Source organism: Vidua macroura, chromosome 7 (genome assembly GCF_024509145.1).
Source record: "Vidua macroura isolate BioBank_ID:100142 chromosome 7, ASM2450914v1, whole genome shotgun sequence".
NCBI lineage: Eukaryota > Metazoa > Chordata > Aves > Passeriformes > Viduidae > Vidua > Vidua macroura.
Window position 1 is genome coordinate 40,632,501 of NC_071577.1, and position 23,613 is coordinate 40,656,113.

At 42.8% G+C, this 23,613-nt stretch overlaps 2 protein-coding genes and 1 long non-coding RNA gene across 12 annotated transcripts in view; 2 read left to right on the top strand and 1 right to left on the bottom strand.

Annotated features, from left to right (window-relative positions):
- Nucleotides 1–10,433, top strand: part of PKP4 (plakophilin 4) — a 66,093-nt gene extending 55,660 nt beyond the window's left edge. For 5 of the 7 annotated variants that reach the window (XM_053982315.1, XM_053982317.1, XM_053982320.1 and 2 more), the window contains 11 exons: nucleotides 214–397; nucleotides 705–822; nucleotides 1,289–1,480; nucleotides 1,622–1,795; nucleotides 2,617–2,767; nucleotides 4,790–4,985; nucleotides 5,749–5,833; nucleotides 5,941–6,058; nucleotides 8,002–8,133; nucleotides 8,830–8,903; nucleotides 9,362–10,433. In XM_053982315.1, the coding sequence (XP_053838290.1) occupies nucleotides 214–397; nucleotides 705–822; nucleotides 1,289–1,480; nucleotides 1,622–1,795; nucleotides 2,617–2,767; nucleotides 4,790–4,985; nucleotides 5,749–5,833; nucleotides 5,941–6,058; nucleotides 8,002–8,133; nucleotides 8,830–8,903; nucleotides 9,362–9,613 (1,676 nt within the window). In that variant the 3' untranslated portion in view covers nucleotides 9,614–10,433. The remainder of the gene's footprint in view (nucleotides 1–213; nucleotides 398–704; nucleotides 823–1,288; nucleotides 1,481–1,621; nucleotides 1,796–2,616; nucleotides 2,768–4,789; nucleotides 4,986–5,748; nucleotides 5,834–5,940; nucleotides 6,059–8,001; nucleotides 8,134–8,829; nucleotides 8,904–9,361) is intronic. The other 2 variants (XM_053982316.1, XM_053982318.1) reach the window with 1 other exon arrangement.
- Nucleotides 10,434–11,439: 1,006 nt separating this feature from the next.
- Nucleotides 11,440–13,845, bottom strand: LOC128809898 (uncharacterized). The gene is made up of 3 exons (XR_008437866.1): nucleotides 13,442–13,845; nucleotides 12,977–13,074; nucleotides 11,440–11,955 (listed from the first exon to the last, which is right to left on the bottom strand). It is a non-coding gene; the product is annotated as an uncharacterized LOC128809898 (long non-coding RNA).
- A 1,710-nt stretch (nucleotides 13,846–15,555) lies between these two features.
- On the top strand, nucleotides 15,556–23,272 carry DAPL1 (death associated protein like 1). Of its 4 annotated transcripts, none has more exons than XM_053982462.1 (4): nucleotides 15,556–15,735; nucleotides 19,715–19,802; nucleotides 21,420–21,483; nucleotides 22,999–23,272. In XM_053982462.1, exons 1-4 carry the CDS (start codon nucleotides 15,594–15,596, stop codon nucleotides 23,116–23,118), a joined length of 414 nt encoding a protein of 137 aa, XP_053838437.1. In that variant the 5' UTR covers nucleotides 15,556–15,593; the 3' UTR covers nucleotides 23,119–23,272. The 4 variants fall into 4 exon arrangements, with proteins under 4 accessions (XP_053838437.1, XP_053838439.1, XP_053838438.1 ...); XM_053982464.1 differs by lacking the exon at nucleotides 15,556–15,735 and adding an exon at nucleotides 15,890–15,973; XM_053982463.1 differs by lacking the exon at nucleotides 15,556–15,735 and adding an exon at nucleotides 16,303–16,755.
- Nucleotides 23,273–23,613: the final 341 nt, after the last annotated feature.

The window sequence follows — 23,613 nt, forward strand, 5'->3', positions numbered from 1 at the left end:
CGTTGGGAAAAAACCTAAACCAAAGCCATGCCCTCCTCCACTATTCACTTTGTTCACCTTGCTTTCCTCCTTTTTGGATGTTGGCTCTCCACATTCTGCCTCCTCTAGAATCATATCACATATTTAAAGTAATGTCTTTTAAGTTGTCAGTGCTGCTTCATGTTTGTTTGCCAAGTCTCTGCTGACTTTTCTGCTCTGGAAATGTCTTCTAAGGGGTTCTCTGGAACTTGTCTTCGTGTGATGCCGTGAAGATGACAATCATTAGAGATGCTCTGTCCACGCTGACAAACACTGTGATAGTGCCCCACTCGGGATGGAACAGCTCCTCCTTCGATGACGATCATAAAATTAAATTTCAGACTTCCCTTGTTCTGCGTAATACAACAGGATGCCTGAGGTATTTGCTCTTCTAGAATACTCCCTTTTAAAGAGTAATCATGTTATCCAGCAGGTCTTTCTTGTATTGCAATTTTAAAGACAAAGTAATTGTTTTAGTCTATAAATTACAGAGTTCCATCATGTAGACAGCTTTACCAATTGTCCTTTTTTTCCTAATAGAAAAATATGAAAATTAACAAGTTAGTCACTAAGCATTGCTAACCAGTTACTAATCAGATGCATAAAAACCTTCTGCAGACTGTCTAATAAGTGATTGTCAGTCTGTCCTTGCATACACCGTGTTCCTTTGTCATTCCAACTTTCAGGAACCTGAGCTCCGCTGGGGAAGAGGCGCGAAAGCAGATGAGGTCCTGCGAAGGACTGGTCGATTCACTGCTCTATGTGATCCACACCTGTGTGAACACCTCAGATTATGACAGCAAGGTGTGTGCATGTCTCCTCTACAGATATTCTAGTGCTAACCTGTGTGTCTGATCTTTGGGGCTTTGTATAGCTCAGCTGAGCATGATGATGTCCTCAGCTCAACTGGCATCACTCCCAGCCCCAGGTTACTGAGGCACTGAGGCACAGCCAAATTCAGCTGTGTAACACAGAGTCACCTCTTGTTTTCAGCAGTGCTGCAGTATCTGTTTCTTAATAAAACAGAAATAAGTTCTTTTGTTCTTCATTTTCAGAATACTAAAGAATAAGCCACTATAGCAGAGATCACTCTTATAAATATTGTCAGATTTGAGAGAGATTGCAGAGAAGCAGCCACAACACAGCCCAAGGCCCAGCATTAGAGTTTAGCACTTGTGCTCCCACTGCCTTTTCTTCTCTACTGAGCTGGTTTGGTTTCGTTTGTGTCTGTATGAGGAAGAACTCATGGTGTCTCTCTGGTTTGGTTCAGACAGTGGAGAATTGCGTGTGCACCTTGAGGAACCTTTCCTACCGCTTGGAACTGGAGGTACCTCAGGCACGGCTGCTGGGAATCAATGAACTGGATGACTTGTTGGGAAAAGAGTCACCCAGCAAAGACTCAGAGCCAAGCTGCTGGGGGAAGAAAAAGAAGAAGAAAAAAAAAGCTTCCCAGGAGGATCAGGTTTGTATTTTCAATGTACTGCAAATACCTCAGAGGGGGTTTGGCTCATGGTGGGGGAGGACATAGCTTGTCAAAAACAACCCTACATTGAATGAAAATACAGAGGTTTTGTCCAGTTACAAATCTGCATTCCTTTCTCAGTGGGATGGAGTTGGCCCTATCCCTGGATTTTCCAAGTCTCCTAAAGGGGTGGAGATGCTCTGGCACCCATCGGTGGTGAAGCCATACCTGACACTCCTGGCAGAGAGCTCCAACCCAGCCACTCTGGAGGGCTCTGCAGGATCACTCCAGAACCTTTCTGCAGGCAATTGGAAGGTATGGGAATTCCTGCTCCTCCTCCTCTTTGTAGTCCAGCTGTTTTTTCTAGTAAGACCCTGGAATGTGTTTGGAGGGGACATACCACTTTCTCATGTGCATCTGAGCATTCCCCTCTTGTCTGTGCATTAGTGCTCATGTGCTGCAGTCATGTTTCCTCAGTGAAAAGCCTTGGCAAAGAGCAGGGGCAACAAGAGCCATATGGAAGCTGGCCTTTATTTTAAATAAACAGAAAAAGCTTCTTCCAGCTTCATCTTTTGATCTTATCAGATCAAACCAATTTTCTGGTATCTTCTAGCTGTGAATTCTGGTGGGGAGGTGCTGTTGAAATAAGACCAGGACAAATAAATTTACCTTATTTCCATATTCTATTATTTATTTCCATACATTCTGGCCATTACATGTATAATGTGCTACAAGAGCAGCACATGAGAACGTTATATTGTGTCATGTATTTGTTATGGAGAAATTAAAAAACACAGCAAGCATTAATTGCTTCCTTTGCTTGCAGCAAGCCAGCTAAGCCTTTTTCAGTTTGACCATTATGAAATTGGTATTTAAAAAAAAAAATACAAGCAAAACCCAACCCCCCTGCTCCCTTTTCAATAATCATCATCTATTCAGATACTTTCTCTCTTTGTAAGAGGAATGAGTGAAAAATGGCAAAGAGCCAGCTCTTTATAATCACAGAAGAAGCACACATCAAACATGTCATCTTCTATTGGAAATGACCAAACATGCCTGAGAGTCCCAGTCCAGCCCGAGGCTGTTTCAGTGTCAGAGCTGAGGAGGATTGGTGGGTAACTGAGGTTCTGTGTCAGTTCGCAGCCTACATCCGCGCTGCCGTGAGGAAGGAGAAGGGGCTGCCCATCCTCGTGGAGCTGCTGAGGATGGACAACGACAGAGTGGTGTCATCTGTGGCCACTGCCTTAAGAAACATGGCCTTAGACGTCCGGAACAAAGAGCTTATTGGTACGTAGAGACCATCCCCAGGAGAGCGCCAGCACCGGGGTGTCAGACCTTGGGTGGGAAATCCAAGGAGAGATTCCACGAATGGGAACAGCACACTTGATGTTTCTGTGTCACATCAGTTGTGTCACATAAATGAGTCCTCCTGACAGCAGCAGCTTTCCAGAGCAGTATTGCCACATTAGTTTGCTGCTGGCCACCTCTCATGGATGGGAGTCAGCTTGGGATGAGAGTCAGCCAAGCCAGACAGAAAACCCTCAGTGCCAAATGGGATGGAAACACAGCTCTGCTTCCTTGGAGCTCAGTGCTCACCTGCTTGGGGGGTGCAGGTCTCTCGTGTTCCCGAGGGATGGAACAGCTCTGCTGCCACGACAGCCGTGCTTTTTTAACAATCTTGAACAGGAAGAGAGGGAAGAAATCTTCTCCAGGAAAACACAGATATAGAGCATGATCTGTGTCTTTGCTGAACTAAGTCATCAACAGAGGTGCTTGCTAGAAAAACTTACTGTCTTGTCAGTTCTAATATTTAGCCCTTTAAGCATTCATCTGTGCCTTTCTTATCTAGCATTAAAAAAAACCAAGAAAATAACAATCAACTTTCCTGCCTGTCTTGCCCTGAGTTTTCTCAGTCTGTTAGTGTTGAACATGCTTCAGCCTCAGGCTGCTGTGGCTTCAGTGAACCCTGTTAACAAATGGTGTGAAATAAAAAAGTCTCATTTTTGTTACAAAAGCATTTTCTGTGTGTAGAGTTGTGGGGTCAAGGATATAACTGCTCATAGAGATAGGAGCATCATTATTCTCAAAAAGAGAAATACAGGTGGACAGAACTTTGTTATCTGTTTCTGAAGCTTCTCATCTGGGACATTCAGAGTGTGTTTTCCTGCAGTGCAAGTGTTACACGTGAGAAATGTGTGAAACAAGAATCCTATTCCATAGCACAGCCCTGTGCAGGTCAGATTTCAGGTGATATTCTCTTGTCAGGATGTTTCTTCCATTCCTGGCAAAACTTTTCAGCTCAGGAATGGTTTGCTTCCTCTCCCTGTCAAAGCTGTATGTCTGAAAGAATTTCTGGCTTCAGACACACTCTGAAACAGACCACTGGATAAAACTGCCAGATGTGAAGCAAGTTCTGCAGTACCCCATGCTAGAAATCATCTTTAGGAGCTTCTCTGCTGGTATAGGAAAGGAACAATGGGCTCACAGGGTCACACTGAAGGAAATGAGAGATGAGGACTCCAGCAAATCACAATATATGTTGGAACATGCAGCACATGGCTGAGCTTGCTAAAGGGTTGGCAATGGCAGGGTACTGCTGCAGACACCGTTGTGGGGATAATTTCCCAGTGAGTTTCCTTTTGCCTGCAGAATTCCTTTTTTGTTTCTTTTTTTCCTTTCAGGCACATTATGCAAATAGATAGTGAATGACTTTATGCAAAGCTCCTTCATTGTTCACTGTTATGTGCAAATACATGTCTCCTATAAAATCAATGAATCATTCAATTAACAGTACAGCCCAAACAGGAAGAAACCTTGACCTTATCTTAGTTACTGTCCCTTGTGTGCAGCTTATCTCTGGCATCACTCAGCAACTGGAGCCTGACAGAGCTGAGCGCTGACAGGTAGCAAACAAGGTGAACAGAACATCCAGAAGAAAGAATTTCCAGTTACTGTAAGGATTCCTTTAATCCTGCCATAGATGAAGCCCAGCAATGTGCATTGCTCTGTCTGTCATAATAAGTAGCCTAACATTTTTCCTTGAACAATTCTTCTTTCTCCAAATAATTCTTGTTTAAAATTGTTCCTCTTTTAATGCAAAATTCAGCTTTTCACACTCTTAAGCTAAAAGGGAAAACAGAAATTCAAAAATTGTGATGTGGTCTCCCTTGACTCTGTGTAAAATGTGAATTCTTGGCAGGTTTTGGTACTGTGCTGCTTCTCCCTGCCTTCAGCTGCAGTTTTATGCAATTTCCAGCCGGAAGGACCAAACAGTGGTTCTGACCTGGCCCTGTGGGTGTTTGTTTCCAGGTAAATACGCGATGCGAGACCTGGTCAATCGGCTGCCAGGAGGCAACGGGCCGAGCATCCTGTCGGACGAGACGGTGGCCGCAATCTGCTGCGCCCTGCACGAGGTCACCAGCAAGAACATGGAGAATGCCAAGGCCCTCGCCGACACCGGCGGGATAGAGAAGCTGGTCAACATAACAAAGGGAAGAGGTGACAGGCAAGTAGGCAGCAAAGATCATACCTGAGCTGTTTGTGTCCATTTAAAATGCTTAAGAATGGGGGAAATGTTTTTTTGAGTGAAAAAAAGATCTGCCTTTGCAGTCTGGGTCTGAGGAGCTGTCATCTGGAGTCTCACTGGGAGGGAGGAGACACCAGTACCGTTGTCTTGGGCAGTGTTCTCTGTCTCAGGCTTCTGTAGGCTTGTACAGCTGCTCACAGTAACCGTGGTCATGGGACCTGTTCAGGCTCAATGAGTTAGCCAGTCACCTCTTCAACACCTATAAGATTAGTAAAATATTTGGAGCTTTTTCAAGTCAGACTGTGTGGGTACCTTTGTCAGGATGTATCCCAGCAACTATGAATTGTACCTAGTGCAGCCCTTTGGTCAGTGCAAAGAGAACATGGCCAGGGGAAAGCCCTCGAACAGCATTGCCAAGCAAGCGCTGGCTGAGGGGAGCTGGTCCTGCCCACTGTGTCAGGCTTCTGGGGAGGCCGTCAGACGAGTTCTCTGGTTGTCTAGGGGAAATGAAACCTGAGAGTGTGTGGTGGGTCAGCAGCAGGAGGCCCCTGTGGCTGGGGGATGGGGCAGCAGGAGCCCCATCTCGTGGTCAGGCTGCTGGCTGGCTGTGCTCACGCTGGTGATGCAGGGTCTGGTTTGCCCCACAGCAGCAGGCTCAGGCTGTTACGAAGCTGAGGAACGCTGTTCTTTTGAAGTGGAATTCAGTGGCTTTCTAACACTGCCATATTCGTCACCTCCTCAGGTCCTCACTGAAGGTTGTCAAGGCAGCGGCCCAGGTACTGAACACGCTGTGGCAGTACCGAGACCTCCGGAGCATTTACAAAAAGGTAAATTGTAAAAACAGCTTACACTGGAAAACGATGCCACAAAAACTCCTCATTTATTTATAACTTGCAATTTATTCTGATGTGTTTTTCTTTTTGCCGCTCCATAGGATGGATGGAATCAAAGTCACTTTATTACACCAGTATCAACACTGGAACGAGAGAGATTCAAATCCCATCCTTCTCTATCCACAGCCAATCAGCAGATGTCACCTGTCATGCAGTCAGGTCAGTCAAGGAGGGTGAAGGGGACCTGCTGTCCCATATTTTTAGCTCAAACACCTCTCAGTTTGGTACTAATCCCATTTAAAACACAGAGGTCAGGCTGTTGCTCCTTGGTGTTTGAGCAAAGTACTTCACGTGCTCTGAGTGCTCCCTGAACTGTTTCTGCAAAGTGAAATCTTCAATGAATAGAGCTGGACATTGTTACAACCGTTGTCCTGTTCAAAGCCACTCCTCCTGCACTGTGTGGGGATTGTGGAGTGGCCTCATGGAGCATGGGGACCTGGCAGCATAAACAGCAACACACCCACACTGAGGAGCTCATTTTCATTCCCAACTATGCCATGTTCCATAAGAATGAGCAACCAAACCCAAAAACTTTACTTTTCTGACTCCTCCTTGATTATTTCTCACCATTGTTCCTTCAATGTGTTCAGTGCTGGGATTTAGATCTTCAAGACAGCTGATACAAAACCTACCTGAAGCCTTCTATTTTGTCTTCATTTGGCATTTACCCAATTTACTCTTCTAGAGACTATCTAGAGCAGATCTCTGTTAATACTGAGAAATACCTACCTACTGTGACTGCTAAAATTAGTGACCAGTTCCTACAAAAGTCTTGTTTAATTAATTCTTTACATAAAAGTAACAACCCCCACACATTCCTTTATGACATGGTTGACTTGAAAAACAAGGACTCCACCAGGGATTTGTTTTCCTACAAGAAGTAAACCTGTTGTGGTGTTTGTGCCAGAGTTCCTCTCACCCACCAAGGAAGCCAGTACAGCTTACGCTCAGGGAATGACTGGATTCTACCCAAGTGTAAAAGGATATTCTGACACCAACTGTCAAATTTCTATCTCAGTGCTTTCTCTCCCAGGATACACCAGCAGAACAACTGTGTTACTCCAGTTCTTTGAGTGACAAGTAGGAAGTAGATGAGCAGCTCTGATTTAATATTCAGAGGATGTTGTATTTCAAAGAGGGTTAGTAAAAATTCCTAATAGGAAGTGTCTGCTTTTCTGCTCCAGAGCACAGCCAGGCCCAAGGGAGTCAGTGGAAGCTGGTGAAAGGCCCACATCCCCAGAGGGGCTGTGCAGCATCGTGCTGAGCACAGCAGATGCCTGTTGGAATAGATATGCTTGGACTGAAACAGTTGTTCTTGTTTCAGTCACTTCATCATTAAAATACACATTATTATGTTGACCCATGTCAGAATTTTAACAACATGGCATATTTAGCCATGCATGTGCCAGGAAAATTCCAGTAATTAAATTATCCATAATAACACAGAATTCTGAGCTATGATGTAAGGGACACATCAGTGGTTATCATTGAATTAATATTTTGAAGCAAAATTTATAGACATTGTTTTAACTATTTTACTCCCACTGCTGGAGTCTTTCTGAGCCAACAAAGCCCAAGGGATATGTAGACCAGGGAGGATTTAGCAGAACAAACTTCTTACAACGGCAGTTGAGATTCAGCTGCTTATTGAGGAACAGTGATCCCTTGCTGGGATCCCCCCATGGCCATTGGCCTCCAGAGCACACCGTGCCCAGGTCTCACCCGTGTATACAGGGGTCACCGAGGCCATGTGGGCTGGACAAGTGACAGGGTGGCCTTAAGTACTGTGTTTAAGTGTGGCTTAGATAAACCATCACCATTAGCAGAGTATCATCTTCTGCCTCCGCACAGGTGATGTCCTAGGCATGGCAAGCTCCCATATCTGGGCTGTGAGTGTCACCAAAGTCCTGTGTCTGCCTGTGAGCACCACAGAGCAGTGACTGTCCCTTGCAGGCAGCTCTAGGGTGTTCACCCAGGAGCAGCTCCCGGTGTTCTGTCCTTACCCACCCCCTGGTTGTGAACACTTGGAGCAGGCGGCGAGGAAGGCTGGCTGTGCAAAAGGCTTTTGTTGTCAATCTTGAGACCCTCTCTTTTCCCATCAGTTGGCAGCACGTCCTCGTCCCCGGCTTTGTTGGGAATCAGAGAGCCTCGCTCCGAGTACGACAGGACGCACCCTTCTATGCAGTATTACAGTAGCCAGGGTGATGTCATTGCACATAAAGACATCTACACTGGTAAGAGACCAGCTGAGCATCTTCTGGAACAGGGAACTATTCCTTGTGGGAAGAGTTCACAGTCATACACAGACAACTGCATTAGTGGGCTGGTTGCTGCCAGCTGCTGCTTTCCCTTTCCATTCTTTGTATTCCCTGGCTGTGGCACAGGGCAGGGTGTCACTGGCTCTGCTGTTCTCTGTAAAACTGCCCAGTACCAGAGTAAACACAGATCCCTTTCTATACTGGGAGGTGAGAGGCAGTTGGAATTCTTATTTAAAATACTAGTACAGAAAACTGTATTGTTTTATACATTATATTATAATGATGATGTTGTAAATTTTAATGTGCAGTTGTATATTATTATATTACTAAATTATATCAAGATTTCATATTTTATCTGATCTCTCTTTTCCTTCTTACTATGTCACAGAAGTAGCAAAACAATAGATGACAGTGACTAAAGAGAAGGAAACTCCTTGCTTTAAAGATTTTCAGTCTGTAAAATGAGAAGCAGCAACATAAGCCTCCTGGCTTTGCTGTAACTGCTGCTGCGGGACATTTGCCATCATTCTGTTATTACGTTGTATCATTAGCAGGTACTGAAATCTGCAGATTTAATAGTATGGGTGCTACATAAAAGGCAAGATAAAACCAATAGACTTACGGCTGAATGAATAAAGGCTGAAGTTTATGCATTAAAATTTTTTCTGCCAGGTTCCAGCAAAGCTTCACCAATTTACATCAGTTCCTATTCCTCACCAGCGAGAGAACAGAACCGGCGGCTGCAGGTGAGCCCAGAGCTGCGTTGGGGTAGCGCCGCTGCCCAGGCTCAGCAGGAGGGGCTAAGCCTGGGCTCTGGGCACACAGCCCGTTCCCACAGCCGCTGGCTCCGTGCCCTGGCTCGCCGGGCCTCAGGGCTGCTGGAGCCTGGCTGCTTCCATGAGAGCACCTTCTTACAGTGGGACCTGAGACGTCTTGTCTGACTTGAGCTGGGTTTGGGCTGGTTTTGGAAGGTATGGCCAGGTTCTGTACTTACTGAGCTCTAAAGTTGTGCACTTTTGGAGTTATTCCCTTCGAGTGATGTAGGAGACACACAGCAAACTCAGGGGCACTTCCTCCATTTCCCTGGGTACATTTCATGGAGGTTTGAAACCTGCATTACTGTCATGGGTAGAGCTGCACTTGGGTAAAGTATTTTCTCCGCTAATTATATTTTTGAAAGTTTATTTTGATATCATTTTACCAGCAGCATCAGCAATTGTACTACAGCCAAGAAGATACCACCAGGAAAAACTACGATGCCTATCGGTTGTACCTGCAGTCCCCACACAGCTACGAGGACCCTTACTTTGATGATCGAGTTCACTTTCCTGCTACTTCAGATTACACAACACAGTATGGACTGAAATCAACCACCAATTATGTAGACTTTTATTCCACCAGACGATCTTCTTACCGAGCAGAACAGTACCCAGGCTCTCCTGACTCCTGGGTGTAGCACCAGAGAGAAAAACCCAGCGTGCTTCTTGTCTGGCTTGAGAAGGACTGGAATGGCCCCATGTTGTTTTGGTTAAGAAATGTGAAAGTGAAAGAAGGAAAAAGGAAGATTTTTTTTTTTTTTTTTGGTGGGGGAGGTGGTGGTTGGGGGCTTGGTTTTGTTTTGGGGGTTGTTTTTTTTTTTTTGTTGTTGTTTTTGGTTTTTTTTGGGGGGGGTTTGAGTGAGGAATTGTCAGGAGAAAAAGCTGGCAGGGATGGTTTTGCTCTGCTTAGGTGTTAGGTATCATTACTTGTAGCTCCTGTAGTCTGGTGAGGGTGTGGGCGATGTGATGAAAGGTTTGAGAATTGAGTATGATGAATTTGGAAAGTGTGTAGGTCAGAGCAAATTAGAGCTGATTTTTTTAATGTGAATAAAAGTCTTGTTCTGATAGTTTGTACAGAAAAAATCCAATGGCTGCCCCTGTTTTATTGCTATTACTGAATGTCAGGATTGTATGCTACTGCGTCATGTAAATTTCTTTGTTGGTGTAAATATGGAAATGCCACGTTGGTCTCAAGTGCCATCTATTTGTAATGCAGTGTGTCATTGAAAAAAGAATTTGAAACATCATGCACAAAAAAACCCCAAAACCAAGAAAGTGTTGTGAATTCTAAGAGGAAAAGAGCCCAAATTAAAAAAAATGAATAGTGTAATTTTGAAGCACAAAGCTAGTCCAGTATATCCACATCTCTCCCATTCCCTGCCTATTTCATAAGGAACTTCACTGCCATTTTCTATGCACATGGAATAACAATAAATATGGAAGTCTCATCCATGGAAAGCTGTTCCCTGTTCATTTTTTTTCTTATTATTTTCTCTGTGTGATATTCAGAAAAAAATACCATGAAAATTAAGTCTAATTGCATGTTTTTAAGCTGGTTTAACATACCAAAACATTTGGGCCATTTTTCCAGCTCTTTCCAGTGGAAATGTCCTGAATGTGTCAGGCTGGGAGCCCAAAGTGCTAAATCCAACACCTTCCTACCAAGATTCCTTAGACTTGTGTTTTTACTTTTGGTATTGGCAATCCAAGATACTTCAGAACTCCAGCCTGTTTTCTTTCCATCACTCCTCTACCCCTCCCCTTGCTCTCTCAAGGAAATTCAGGTCACCTTGCTGTCCTAAAAATGATGGTCTCCATTCTGACTACAGTCTTCTTGGATTTCTTTCCAATAAACTCTCCTGTGCTGTACAGTCTGTTACCTCTACCCTGTCTGTAACCACCATTATTGCTCCACATCACTGCATTTTCCTTGGGTTTTCAGGGTTTCCAGTATCCTGAAGAAGGACTGAGAACACTGGGAAAAGGCTGTTGAGTTTTTCTATCAGAGTAAATAGACTGAAGAGAATCCATCTCAGCCAAGGACAGTACTCAAGCATGCATTCTGTGTTTGAGTTACTGTATCAAAGACTAACACTCACAAAAGGTAACATAAACATGAATAAACTTTTTGAAAAACAAGGCAAACATGACTTTATAGCTACAAGTAGATTCCTGGAGCTGTCAACAACAGCAGGCACTAGGGGAAAGCTCACTGAGATGTGCTGGAAGGTTGTTACTTCCCATCACAGAGTGCAGGGATTCATTTGTGGCCATCAGTAGAGGTGAGGGAAGGACGCAGTGCTGGCTGCCCCACTTGGAAACCTCTCCCAACACCGCCATGGAGGGGGGAAGTGACCGTCTGCCTGGAAGGCAGAAGTCAGCAGAAAGGTTCTTCGTTTGCTCACAAATAGCATCAAAGTGGTATTAATGAGTTCTGTTATCCAAAGACATCACTATTAGAGATTCTAAATATTTTGTATTGGGATGGATACTACTTACAGGCATTAACTAGTTTAAAATGCATGCATTTTCAAAAAATACCATTTTCTTTTTGTTCTTATTAAGATTTCTTACCCCATAAAAATGTACCCCATTAAATGTAATATTTATTTAGCTTGGCTATTGGCATTTTAGTTCAGAGTAGAGTTGGTAATTACATCACAATTCGACAAAAGGAAGGTTGACCTTGTTTCTTCCCATGCAGGATGGTGCCCTGCACACAAGTGGCCTGTGGGTGGTTGGACAGGCAGCTGTCCTGGCCCTGCTGGTTGTTCTGCTGCCGCGCCTGTCGCATTCTTTTATACCCACTTTGTAGACTAAGTACAGGAGCAAGAACTTTCTATTTTTGTCTTTTACTAGCACACCTGCCCAGGGAACACTGCCGAGTCCTGCTGAGTCCTGGGCTGTGTTTGGAAGGGCTACAAGCAACATTTCAGTTGTCCACGTTATCTTGCCTGCCCTCAGTCTGTGTCAGCAGTCCCTGAATATTTAAATAATGTGTAGGAGTTGAATTAACTTTTCATATGGTTTGAACAGAAAGAAATGCTATGAATGTAGAAAGAGAACCAAAAGCTCAGTATAACATATGCTCAACAATGGAATGGGCAGGTATGTGTGATGGTATCTCTGAAGAAATTCTGATATTCTCCTTTTAAAACTCCAGTAAGTATTCCTGTTCTGATACTTGTCCTCACATCCCCCTGTAAAGCTTGTCTCAATGTGATTAATTGTCTATTTTTCAATTTCACTCTATTTTGTTTACTACATTCTGCAGACAAGGGATAAGTGTTGTGTTATTGTTTGTATGGGCCATGTCACTGAAGATTTAGTGTGCAGCCATAGTACACTCACTGTCACGCCAGTAGAAATTGATAGTGCTGTGTAAAACAAAGACGGCGTCCCTTTGGGAGACTGCAGCAGTAGCGTTTCTGCAGACATGCAAGGGGCTGGATCAGCTTGTCAGGGTCAGCTGGTTCACTGACCAGCACTAGTCCTAGAGCAGGCCAATGATATCAGGCACCATATCTCCTTATTGCTCCAGGGCACCCTAGACATTAGCAAATACTGTTATACACACCGTTCTATTGTATGAAACATCACCTTCCAGTCTGTCCAACATTATATGAATCGTGTGTAAAGGAGTAAGACAAGTAGCAGGATACGTAATGTGCTAATTTTCAGCTAGCCCTCAGTTAGAAAGATTGTGAAATTAACTATCTGCCTATTCACTGGCAAAAAGCAATCGCACTCTGAGAAGAAACTGATCTCCATTAGGATGAAATTCCAAAGGCCTCTGTCTGCATGTTGCAACCTAATTCTTTAGAATTCACTCATTTGTTCCACTGCCCAGTAATACTTTTTTAAACATGGGCACTTAGGTGGATAAAACATGTGATGACAAAGGTATATGTTTTTAGTCCTTCTGTGGGGAAAAGAAAAAAAAAAATCTATAATTAAAATCAGCCAGTAAGGTTCCTCTGCTTAATGATGTTGTCCTTTACCTTCCAGCACCGTCCAGCCCAGAGACTTCTTTTTCTCCAGTAGTCTGAGAAACAACCAGCATCCAGATCAGAACCAAGACCTGAACTTGTTAGGTTTCCTACAAGAAACAGGCAAGCTTTACAGATGTGAAGCCAGACCTATCCTCCAGATTTTATCACATACATACTATATGCACGAGTGAACAATTATATCAATACAAACCCCACTGAAAATATGTCTGCCTTCACTTCTCCTTGCTTTAGACACTTAACTCAAATGATCTCTGTAACATTATTAACTTTGTGCTGAACTACTATAAAACAGAAAATAAAACCAAGGGTGGGGGAAATTAAAACATGATAAACATTTTAAAAAATCATTTAAAAAAAGCTATATACCTGCCCCAGAATATTTGTTGTCCCCATTGGGCTCCTGGAGCATCTAAAACCAGTTATATTGGCTCATCTGAAAAAGGTATTGCCTACCTGCCACTGAGTTTAAGAAAGCAGCAGTAGTATTTCACCATTCAGTTGCCAGATATAAAACCAGTATCAGTTTGTATCAGTAGCCACAATTTAGTACTTCTGACATTTGAAAACAAGCAATACTGGAAATAAGACAGAGAAGGGAAAATACTGCAGTCATTAGCAATAGATCTTAACAACAGAGAGATGTGATTTAAAATATGACACATGAGGAAGGTATTCCATATGTCTGCATGCTAACTGCTTGTTTTAGATGTGGTCTGGTTGTCACCCCAAGACACTGGTGTATAATTATGCTAATAGCTGCTAGCTGGATTAGAACAGACAGTCTGCTTGGGAGCACAGTGATTTTTGTTCCTGCCAAGTGACTTTTCAAACTTTGCAATCAGCTAATAACCTGCCTGTAGAACATAGATTTTAAAGGACAAATTTCCAGGAAATAGGAAGTGTTCCAGAATGCTGAGAGCACCACTCAGGAAAATTAAAATTACTATTGTCTCTTTATCACAGTTAAAATTCTGTGTCTGCCCCCAGGCTTTCCCACATCTGCCTCTGTTATGGAGAAAAACACATTCTGAAAATATAGAACCATTACAATATAAACTCATTTTTAATTCAGTCATTCACAAATTACTATCATTAAAATAAATCTATCCCTGGCATCAAATTAACATCTCTGAAGTTTGGTATTTATATGATCAGGAAATGGGACTGAGGATGGCAGGAAAAGCAAGAGATTTCAACTGCACTATCCCATGGCCACAGAAGGATTATTCTCTTGCTGATTCTTCTCACCCAGACAAACCAGTCTAATAATTTCCAACAGGTAAAAAGTCTAAATAAATGAAATCATTACATAAAATCAGATTTACAAATCTAAATCTAATCTGGCACAGTGGCGTTGTTGAGGTAGTGCCAAGGACTGCCTGTCAAGAATAAGGTGCTCCAAAAAGTACTATATAAATATGGTTTCAATTCACAACAGCTTCTGGTTTAAAGATATACCAAGTGACAAAGGAAATGAAGTAAAGAGGGTGGAAGAAAAATTAAAAAAAAATTTGTATATTATATTTAATATGGTAAGAATTCAACATGAACTTACAATTTCTTATTTAAACCAAGTTCCCATGCTTATCCCAAGGATTCCTAGAACAGATGTACAATGGCACTAAACTTTATCATTATTAATGCTTTAGGCAGCACACCAAAGCTGTACTAGATGACTGCCTTATGTGGTAAGTAATGTAACCTCACCTCTCCAATCTGTGCAGTAACAAACAGCTCAGGTAAACAAACTGAAAAAAGCAGTATTTCTCTGCTGAGGCAGAGAAACATGAATATCAAAACCCCTTACAAATGGCCAAGTTCTCTCTCCTGCAGATCATTTTACCTGAAAGAATTTGTTTCCCCAATCAAAATTGCCATCATCCACTTCAGGCTAAATGCTTATGGGCAGAGACATGCAGCGCTATTGACTTTAATATCTGCAAAGTAAGTTGCTTTTCTCGGGAGGAAATTGCTGCATTTCAAAACTATTTCCTGCCTCATACATACAGAATTAAATATCAGAGAGATCTGGTTTAGACTTGATGTCCTTTCATTTTTTCTTCTTTAAAGATCCAAGCCAACAGTAGTCACTCATAAGGTGGTTGTTGTGCTATAAATACTTACTGGTTTCTTAGTCTATTTTCTCTTCCATTTTTTAAAATTTCATTTCCCTCTTCTTCAGATTCCACTTAATCACATCCCATTTCTACATTCTCGCTCTCCTTTTTTTTTTAATCATTGAGATCCAATAATAAGACAATCCCAAATAAATCACGAGACTAACAATTTTTTTCTTCTTTCGTGTTTTCCTTTCAGAATTCCCTAAATGAGCAAATTTTTTTGCGATGAAACGCTTTAGCACAGCAAAGCAGAACACGTTTACAGCAATCTAGGAAAATCTTCTTGACATTATGCATTATGGTTCCAGCAGCTGCCTGCAGACCAGCCCACGGCAGCACAGGCAGGGCCACCCTCCCTGAGGCGCAGCCGGCTCCTCCAGCCACCGAGCCGTGCGGCAGCCAGAGAGCAAGCGGCGGCAGCGCCCGGAGCCGCTCGCCGGGCCTGCTCCCCGCGGCACGCACACGGCCCTTCGGAACGCCGCGGGATGCAGCCCCTGCCCCGTCCTTCTGGAGACCCGCGGGCAGCAGGACAGGAGCGCACAGCGTTACAGCCACCCACAGGCTCCGAAACGGACAGCTTTTGTGACCAAGATTTCTTCAGACACAGTATAATTTGCAACACAGATGGTAAGCATTAAAATATCATTCCTTAATTTTTTTTTTTTTTTGGTCATTTTAAATACCGAAAATGAAAATGTTGAGGAGTTTATACAGTAAATCATTCCAGATTAGCCGTATCTACTTTCAGTTTTTGTGTTTCTAATGTGTTGTGTAAAATGTCAATGTTCGTTAATGTCGTTTTAAAGGAGGGCACATGAATGACAATGTTTTGCTTGTCTCAAGCAGATACTACGGATTGAAGAGGGTAAGATTTACCTCACTAAATCAAGTTCTTTGAATCTTTAGCAGTTTTTAAAAGTCCCCGCCCCTCACAGCGCTCCCCGCCTCTCACACCACCCTCATTATCGACTTCGTACCGCCCTTCTCACCGCTCCCTACCGCTCACACCGCCCTCATTACCGACTTGGTACTGCTTCTCGCACCGCTCCCTACCCCTCACACCGCTCTCCACCCCTCATACCGCTTCGCCTCTCACACCGCTCCCTACCCCTCACACCGCTCTCCACCCCTCATACCGCTTCGCCTCTCACACCGCTCCCTACCCCTCACACCGCTCTCCACTGCTCTCCACCCCTCATACCGCTTCGCCTCTCACACCTCCCTTCACAGCGCTTCCCGCCTCTCACACCGTCCCTCACACCGCTCCCCGCCTCTCACATCGCTCTCTACACTGCTCTCCACCCCTCACAGCGCTCCCCGCCTCTCTCACCTCCCCTCACACCGTCCCTCACAGCGCTCCCCGCCTCTCTCACCGTCCCTCACACCGCTCCCCGCCTCTCTCACCGTCCCTCACACCGCTCCCCTCACTATCGACTTCGTACCACCCCTCACACCGCTCGCCGCTCTCACGACCCCGCCCCGTCGCACCCCAATCGCTCCGAACCGCAGAAGGCGCTGCCGCTCGGCTCGGTGCGCCTTTTCCTGCGCGGTTCCGTGGTCCTGCTCTGCCCCGCTTGGTTCCCGGCGCTCCCGATTCCTCCATGGCGCTGAGGAGGGGTGTCCCGCCGGGCCGGCGCCCTCCCGCAGGTAGGGGCCGGGGCCGCTCCGGGCGCGGTGTGAGTGGCTGTCCCACACAGATGCAGCTCCTCCGCGGAGAGGAGCGGCCATGTGGGACCGGGAGGGGTGGAGGCGGGTCTGTGGTGCGCGGCCGCTCTCCCCAGCAGGTCCCGCAGCCGCCCCTTCACGGGTGCTCTCGGTCGGCGGGTGTGCGGCTGGCGCCGCTCGGTGATCGGGAACGTGTTATTGAGGGATAGCGAGAGAAATGGGTGTCCACGTTCAGTGAAATATCTGTGTTTAATGTTACAGCCGTATCCCTCACCTCCTGTAGTAACGTAAAGAATTTACTTCCCCTCCACCAAGCCCCCCCGCCTCACAGAGATAGATCTCTCCTGTGAGGAAGCCTTCCAGCCTGCGGTTCCAGCCGCCGCTCTGCCTGTGTGGCCGCTCTAAGGATGTAGTACCGGGCTTTTACGGATGAAGTGGCGAGTGTAGTAGCGGCGGTGTTTGTTAAGGGAGCGTGTAAACGCATACAGCGTGAGCAGCTCCTGGGCCGGCCCGGGAGCTGTGCGGAGCCGTCTCTCAAACACACCAGTGCGTGAGCTGTGTCCCGCCTGTTCTGGGGCGCACGCAGAGATGCTGCAGGCTCAGCCTTTGATACTTGAGGAACCGTCACTACAAGGCTTTAAACCAGCTGGGATTTCCCCTCGGTTTATTAGGAGCAGTTAGTGCCTGCAGAGCACATACTTGTGTGTCTCCCTCTGCCCCATAAACTATTTTGTTTTCTTGGAAATATTTTTTGTTTGGAGTTTTTTTTTTTTTTAATCATGCTTTTACATTAATTTGGGATGTAAATAATTTTTTTAATCTTGTCTCTAGTCCATTCCTGGAATTTTGTGTGTGTGACAGGGAAGTTGAGCTGTAGCTTAAAGGGCCTTTAAACCACTGCAGTCAGTGACCTGGAGCAGGTACTGGTCTTTCTGAACTTGCATGATAGTAAACTGCAACTTGTAGACTTGCATGTCTGCAAGTAAGTCTTGGTGAAGCTTATAAGTGACTGCAGTGGGGAGCAGCTTGGCCGAGGGGTGGAGATAGCAGAGTAAGTGGTTTATTCTGACCAGTATTCAGCCAAGCTGTCTTGTTTTCACTTGGGTTTGTTTTTATGTTGTTTCATTGTTCAGGTGGGTTTTTTTTTGTTGTTGTTTTTTTTTTTTTTTTTTTTTTTTTTTTTTGAGAGGAGAGCATAAAAGGGAGTGTGCCTTCTTACTTTCTTGTTTTATTTTAAAAATACATGGTATTTTAAAAATGGAAATTAGTAAAGATTTTGTCTCTTAACTGTTAAGATTACATGGCTAACAGGTCACTTACAAAAATCAAAAAATTGAACTCTGTATTAAAAGTTTGACATACCTCTCTATTGCTTTGGAAAGCAAATTACAAAACAGCTTTCTGGTGCATCCCAGATGCAGCTATGTTTAACTCTTCCCCCACCATGGATGTGTGTGAGCAGCTGGGACAGCTGTTCCTAGTGGCTAGTTTCAAGTCAGTGCAGAGATGGAAAGGAAGACGGGTTATTTTTAATCAGTATAGATAACATTGTTTTGTGGGCCTAATGGTAACAGACACAATTCCAGAGTGTCCACGTTTCAGTATCTCTTCCCACGTTGGATATTTCTCTCCTCCTCACCTAGTTCCCCTTGTGCTTTGTGTAAAGTGTTAAATTGTCTGCCTCTGTCTGGATCTCCTTGCCCTGCTAAATTAAAACTAAAAACAATGCTTGTATCTAGAAATTGCCAATCCTGCATGTGAAGGAAGGTCCTAAACCAAAAGTTGCAGGTCTAGGTTCAGTTACCTTTTTTTTTTTTAACCTAATTCCAAAATTTTAGTAGTTTTCCTGTTTGTGGTTTGACTGGTTCCTAAGAAGATAAAAGCCTAACAATCTGTGGGAGAACATTTGGGATAACTTGTGTTGGTGTTCTGGATGAACACATATAAAGAGAAATGATGTCGAGAAGATCTCTGAAATCTTGAAAGATGCCAGGGCTTTTTTTGTGTGGCCTGGTTTGTTGTTGATATTTGGCTTGTGGTTGTTTGGTTTGGGTTTTTTTCTCATGCTAGCTAGTTGAGTAATTCTAGAAACCTTTCCCTATTCTCTCCCTCCCTCAAATTTAAACTCTAGCCTTGATTGTTCACGATCAGGAGTCTTGCTGAGAGGTGAAGCAACTTGCTCAATAGGATGAGAAAGGAGCACTAAGGTTGTTCTTTCTTACTTACAGTTTTCAAACTTAAAATGCTCTCCTGAAGAGGGAGAAATTATTTCTTTCAAGAGAATGTTTTAGATAACTCTGTGTTCTTTGCTCAGAATTCAGTTATGAGACATGCCTCATAACTTAAATTGTTGTTGTTAGGTCACCTGTAGCTTAATTAGTACTAATTGGTTTTGTGATTGGCAGCTATGTTAACAAAATATAATGAAACATGTTGGAACACAAGTACAAGATGAGTATACATCTGGTTCTTATCTGCATTATTAAATGTATTCTGGAATAGCCTGAACTGATCATAAAATCCTTATTGCTGTTAGTCACATTGTTCAAAAATCTGAAAGTGTTCAGATGGTGGTGTGGTTTTCTTTTTCATTTTTAAAATACAAATCTGAGATGTAATAGTTTCTGGGGAAGAATGCATATTAACATAGTAAGGTGTTAAGGTTTAATAGAGTTAGTGGTGCCTGAAACCACTCTGACTTCTTGAATTATGGTATCTGGAAGCTGATTTGAGTCTGCCGTGACACAGAATTTTGAAGCCTTTGCTGCATCTCTTTGGTTATTCCTGTGTATGTGTGTGTACAAGGAAAGCATGGAGCTAAATACTAAAAGATGATTTCTGGTTAATGGTTATCCGGGGTAAAAGTATTCTCTTCTTGTGTATGTAACGTGGTATGTAGTTCTGTAGGTATTTTTACTTACATTTCACTTTCTTCTTGCAGTTAAGGCTGGAGGTATGAGAGTGTCTAAAAAGCAAGAAAATGGACCTGTTGAGAAAAATGCTAAACTTCCAGGAAAAGAAAAGTCAAGGTATTACAATGCAGGGCCTGTTCACCCCTGCCCTGTAGTCCAAGCTCATAAGTAATGATCTTTGAAAACAAAGAAAACTCTTATTCTACTAGAGTTTAATTCTTAAATTATCTTGTGCACTTTGTAGATAAAATAATACTGATATTGAAATAAATATTGACTTAAAAAACCCCAAAACCCTACAACTTCAAAACCCAAGGATAGTGCCTTGCAATGAAAGGCAAAGGCTAAATCTAATCTCTATTGTCATGTTTTATGGAACAGAAATTAAAACAATGTATTACATACCTGTGCCTAACAAAGAAATGGTCAAACAGTTTCCAGTGAAGTAGGAATGAACTTTAGACTGTCCACATTCTGAAGGAAATTAATCCCACATCAACTACCCCCAAGGAAGAGTCTTATCTCCTGTATAGGCTCTACCTCCTATTTCAATCTAAAATCTAATTTGGCTTTTTCTGTTTGCTACTTTATAAGGTTAACCAAGCTGTTTTGCCCTAAAAATGAAGGCATGCTTCTATTTTGAATAAAGTAATCGCAACCAGTTGATGTGGTCATTAAAATAAGTATTTTCTTGCAGCTTTTTCAAAGATTGAACATTTTTCCTAAATACATGCACTTTTCTTAAATGTCATTTAACAAAAAGTTAAGTTAACCAATATAAGGATATGACAGTAAAATTTGAATGACTTGTGATGTTCCTGAATTTTTTTTGTTGTTTTCTACTGGGATTAGAAGCTTTTTATTTTCACTTGTTGCCAATTTTCTGGGTGTAATTTTGCAGCTGTCTTCCCCATAGTCATAGTTACCTAATGGTATAAACAGATCTTAAATAACTTATATTTGTCAGTGTAGCAAATTAATTACAGTTATTAACTAAATTGAAATGTCAGTAGGAAATGTCTTTCCTAATCCACAGAATCATTAACTTAACTAAAGCAATATCTGCTTTTTCAAGAGTCACATTTATGGTATTTGGGATTTATAATGATTTTTCCCTACTCCATTTTAAGCTACAGATGTGTCAGTGAATAGAATGGTATCATCAGAAGAATGTGCCATCTGATGTTCCTGTTGCTGAAGTCAATTATTTCATATCCACAGATTTGTTTATTTGTGGAATATTGGTAACATGGTGTTATTCATTGGAATATGGAGAAGTTAATAAGAAAATCTTGGGGGGAAAAAAAGTTCTTGCTTGATAAATAGTTGCTGTGAGAGGAAACACTCTCCAAAAGCAGAGGGTGAATTTTCTTCATGGGTCTAGATTGGAATCAAGAAAATGTTTTGTAGATCAGGCTATAACTGCTCAGCTTCTGAGAAGTTATTTCACAGTGTACAAAAAAAAATTCCTTTTTGAAATATTCAAGGATATTTCATATACAGTTTTTTGTATATCTGAATAAAACAGCCTGTCATAGATTTTCTGTTGTTCCATTCTGAAAAAGCATGCTTTTTTGATATTACATAGTTTTTAACGTGATGAAAAAATTTAGCTCCAAACCCTAAATTTATATTGCAAAATGTTTCGTATTAAGTCTGAAAAATGAAAGTGACAAGTGCTCATGTGTTTCTGTGAGATGAAAATGCGAAATACTTTTTTCTTCTCCTTTACAGTGCTATTGTCAGTTTTGCAAAACCTCAGAACATGGGTGTCTTGGTAGCAGAAGCTCTGAACAAAGTAAGTCTGAAAGAAAAAGTCAGGGTTTCTTTATAAATCTAAACATGAAAAAATGTTAAAAAGTGATATTTCCTTAAACTGGTGTCTGGCAGTTGCAGGTGTTTCATTTGCTACTAAATGTTCTTGGGATAACCTATTTGTGTAGTGGTTGTGTGGCTGAGCTGCTAGATGGCTAAAAAGTACCTGGCCTTCTCTCCTTACTCTGGTTCCACTCCTAGTGACTGCAACGTGTCCTGGGTAGTTGTGCACACCTGTGCAGAGAAGCACAGCCAGGCAGCGAGCTGTGTCCTGCTTGTAAAGTGGCATGGTGCACTAGCTTTAGTGAAACGTGGGGAAGAATTACCAGTGGCATCTGTGTCTGGCCAAGCTGGGATTACAGTGCAGAGCAAAACCTTGTCTTCAGTGCTTTATCCCACCGTGGAAATCACTCTGACTTCTATAAGGGTCGAGCAAAAATACAGATCTGCTTGAGGGAGGTGGGTGGCATGAGTGGCAGGTGCAGGGGACACCAGGGTGGTGATCCAGTGTCCTGCTCTGTGAATGATTCCCAAGACAACAGGCATGGCCTACTGCTGCCCCATATCTTGCTGTTCCATCTGAGGCATGGCATCACTCAGTCAAGCAAACACCTTTTGGCTCCTCCCTTAGGAATACTACGGGATCCTGTAAAATCGTGTATCCCGCAGCTGCTAATGGACCCTTCTGTTTATCACATGCTTACAGCTCCTGTCCTGTGTCGTATTAGGCTGATGGTGCAGACTTATGCCTGCCCTTTGGAAGAGCTGATTTCACAAGCAGCTCTTTGGTTTGCATGGTAATCCGAAGATCTGACAGTTATCATCTCTGTTACACACTTGTATGCAGTCTTCAGACTCTGTAGCATACAAGAGTTGCTTATCCCTAGAGCTCAGTAAAACATCAGTTGCTTAATTTCAACACAAGCCTTTTATCAACAGTTGTGTTTATAGATTTAGCCTGTAAATCTTGAATTTTTGCTTAGACTTTTTTATTGAGAACACATACAACTCATCCTCTTTCTCTTCCACCTGTCCTCATCTCCTCTGTTCTGACCCACCATTTCCTTCTCCTGTTGGTTTCCAGAATCTTGTATATGAAGCTTCCTTGCTACTTTAGACTGTGATAGTTAGCTACTGTAATAATGATGATTTTGAATATGGGAAAATAAGAATTTGATTCAACTTACTGTTAACTCTGGCATACTGATTATTTGCTGTGTTTTCCTTATCTTGGAAGCTCATTCTATGAGCTACTAAACAAGGGTAGAAAAAAAATCAAATATTCCCTAAAGGTAGTTAGACTAATATCACTTTGAAAACAGAAATTATAACTAAATGTACTGAGTTACCATGAGTGCTGTGTATTGATCACTTGAACTTTGTGGGTTTAAGTTTTACTGCTCCTTTCAAACTACTTTAATAGGATAAAATTTAGAAAGAGAATAGCTGAAAATGTGCATTCTATCACAACTGTTTTCTCCCCCCTTTAATGTTACAGATGGGCCACAAAATCCATGCAGCAGCGCTACAAGTGGCTCACGAAAAGCCACAACCTACCTTGGAGAAGTTCATACTGCCTAAAAGAATTTACATTATTCAACAGCCACGGAAATGTTAAGATAATCACTAAAATACTTACGTTTACTTAAAAGCGAGTTTCTATTCTATATAGCACTTAGCACGCTGTGGTGAAGTGCTCAAAAGCTGTGTGCCTTGTATCTTGCTGTGTTCCTGTTACTGACAATAAAATATAAGAAGAGTTACTAAATGTACTCAGGATTTATTACAATATCATGGCTTCTGTCTAACCAGGTGCTACTAGTATGTAGTGATTACTCAATGCCAAAAAGTCTGTTTCACTTACTGTGTGAGTTTTGAATGAAGGAATGGAAACTGTCAGCCCTATTGTTTTGGGTGTTTTTAGTTTAATGGTAGCAAAGCTGATGTGAACTTGATTCTAAGAAAGCATGACTGAAAGACGTGGGGCTTCTTTCAATTGAGCCTGAGGTTTTCCATGCTGAATGTAGGCCTGAGGCTAACTGAATGATAGGCAATTCACAAAGTCCTGTGAAGGATTTCTGTGCAATGAAAGAAGTATTTTTTGCTTGCATTT

Excerpts from the sequence above, each read along its gene's own strand:
- DAPL1 (XM_053982462.1), top strand. The coding sequence starts at position 15,594 with ATGCAGCCCCTGCCCCGTCCTTCTGGAGACCCGCGGGCAGCAGGACAG. Across the intron at positions 15,736-19,714 it reads TATAATTTGCAACACAGATG|TTAAGGCTGGAGGTATGAGA; the intron begins GTAAGCATTAAA and ends TTCTTCTTGCAG. Across the intron at positions 21,484-22,998 it reads TAGCAGAAGCTCTGAACAAA|ATGGGCCACAAAATCCATGC; the intron begins GTAAGTCTGAAA and ends TTAATGTTACAG.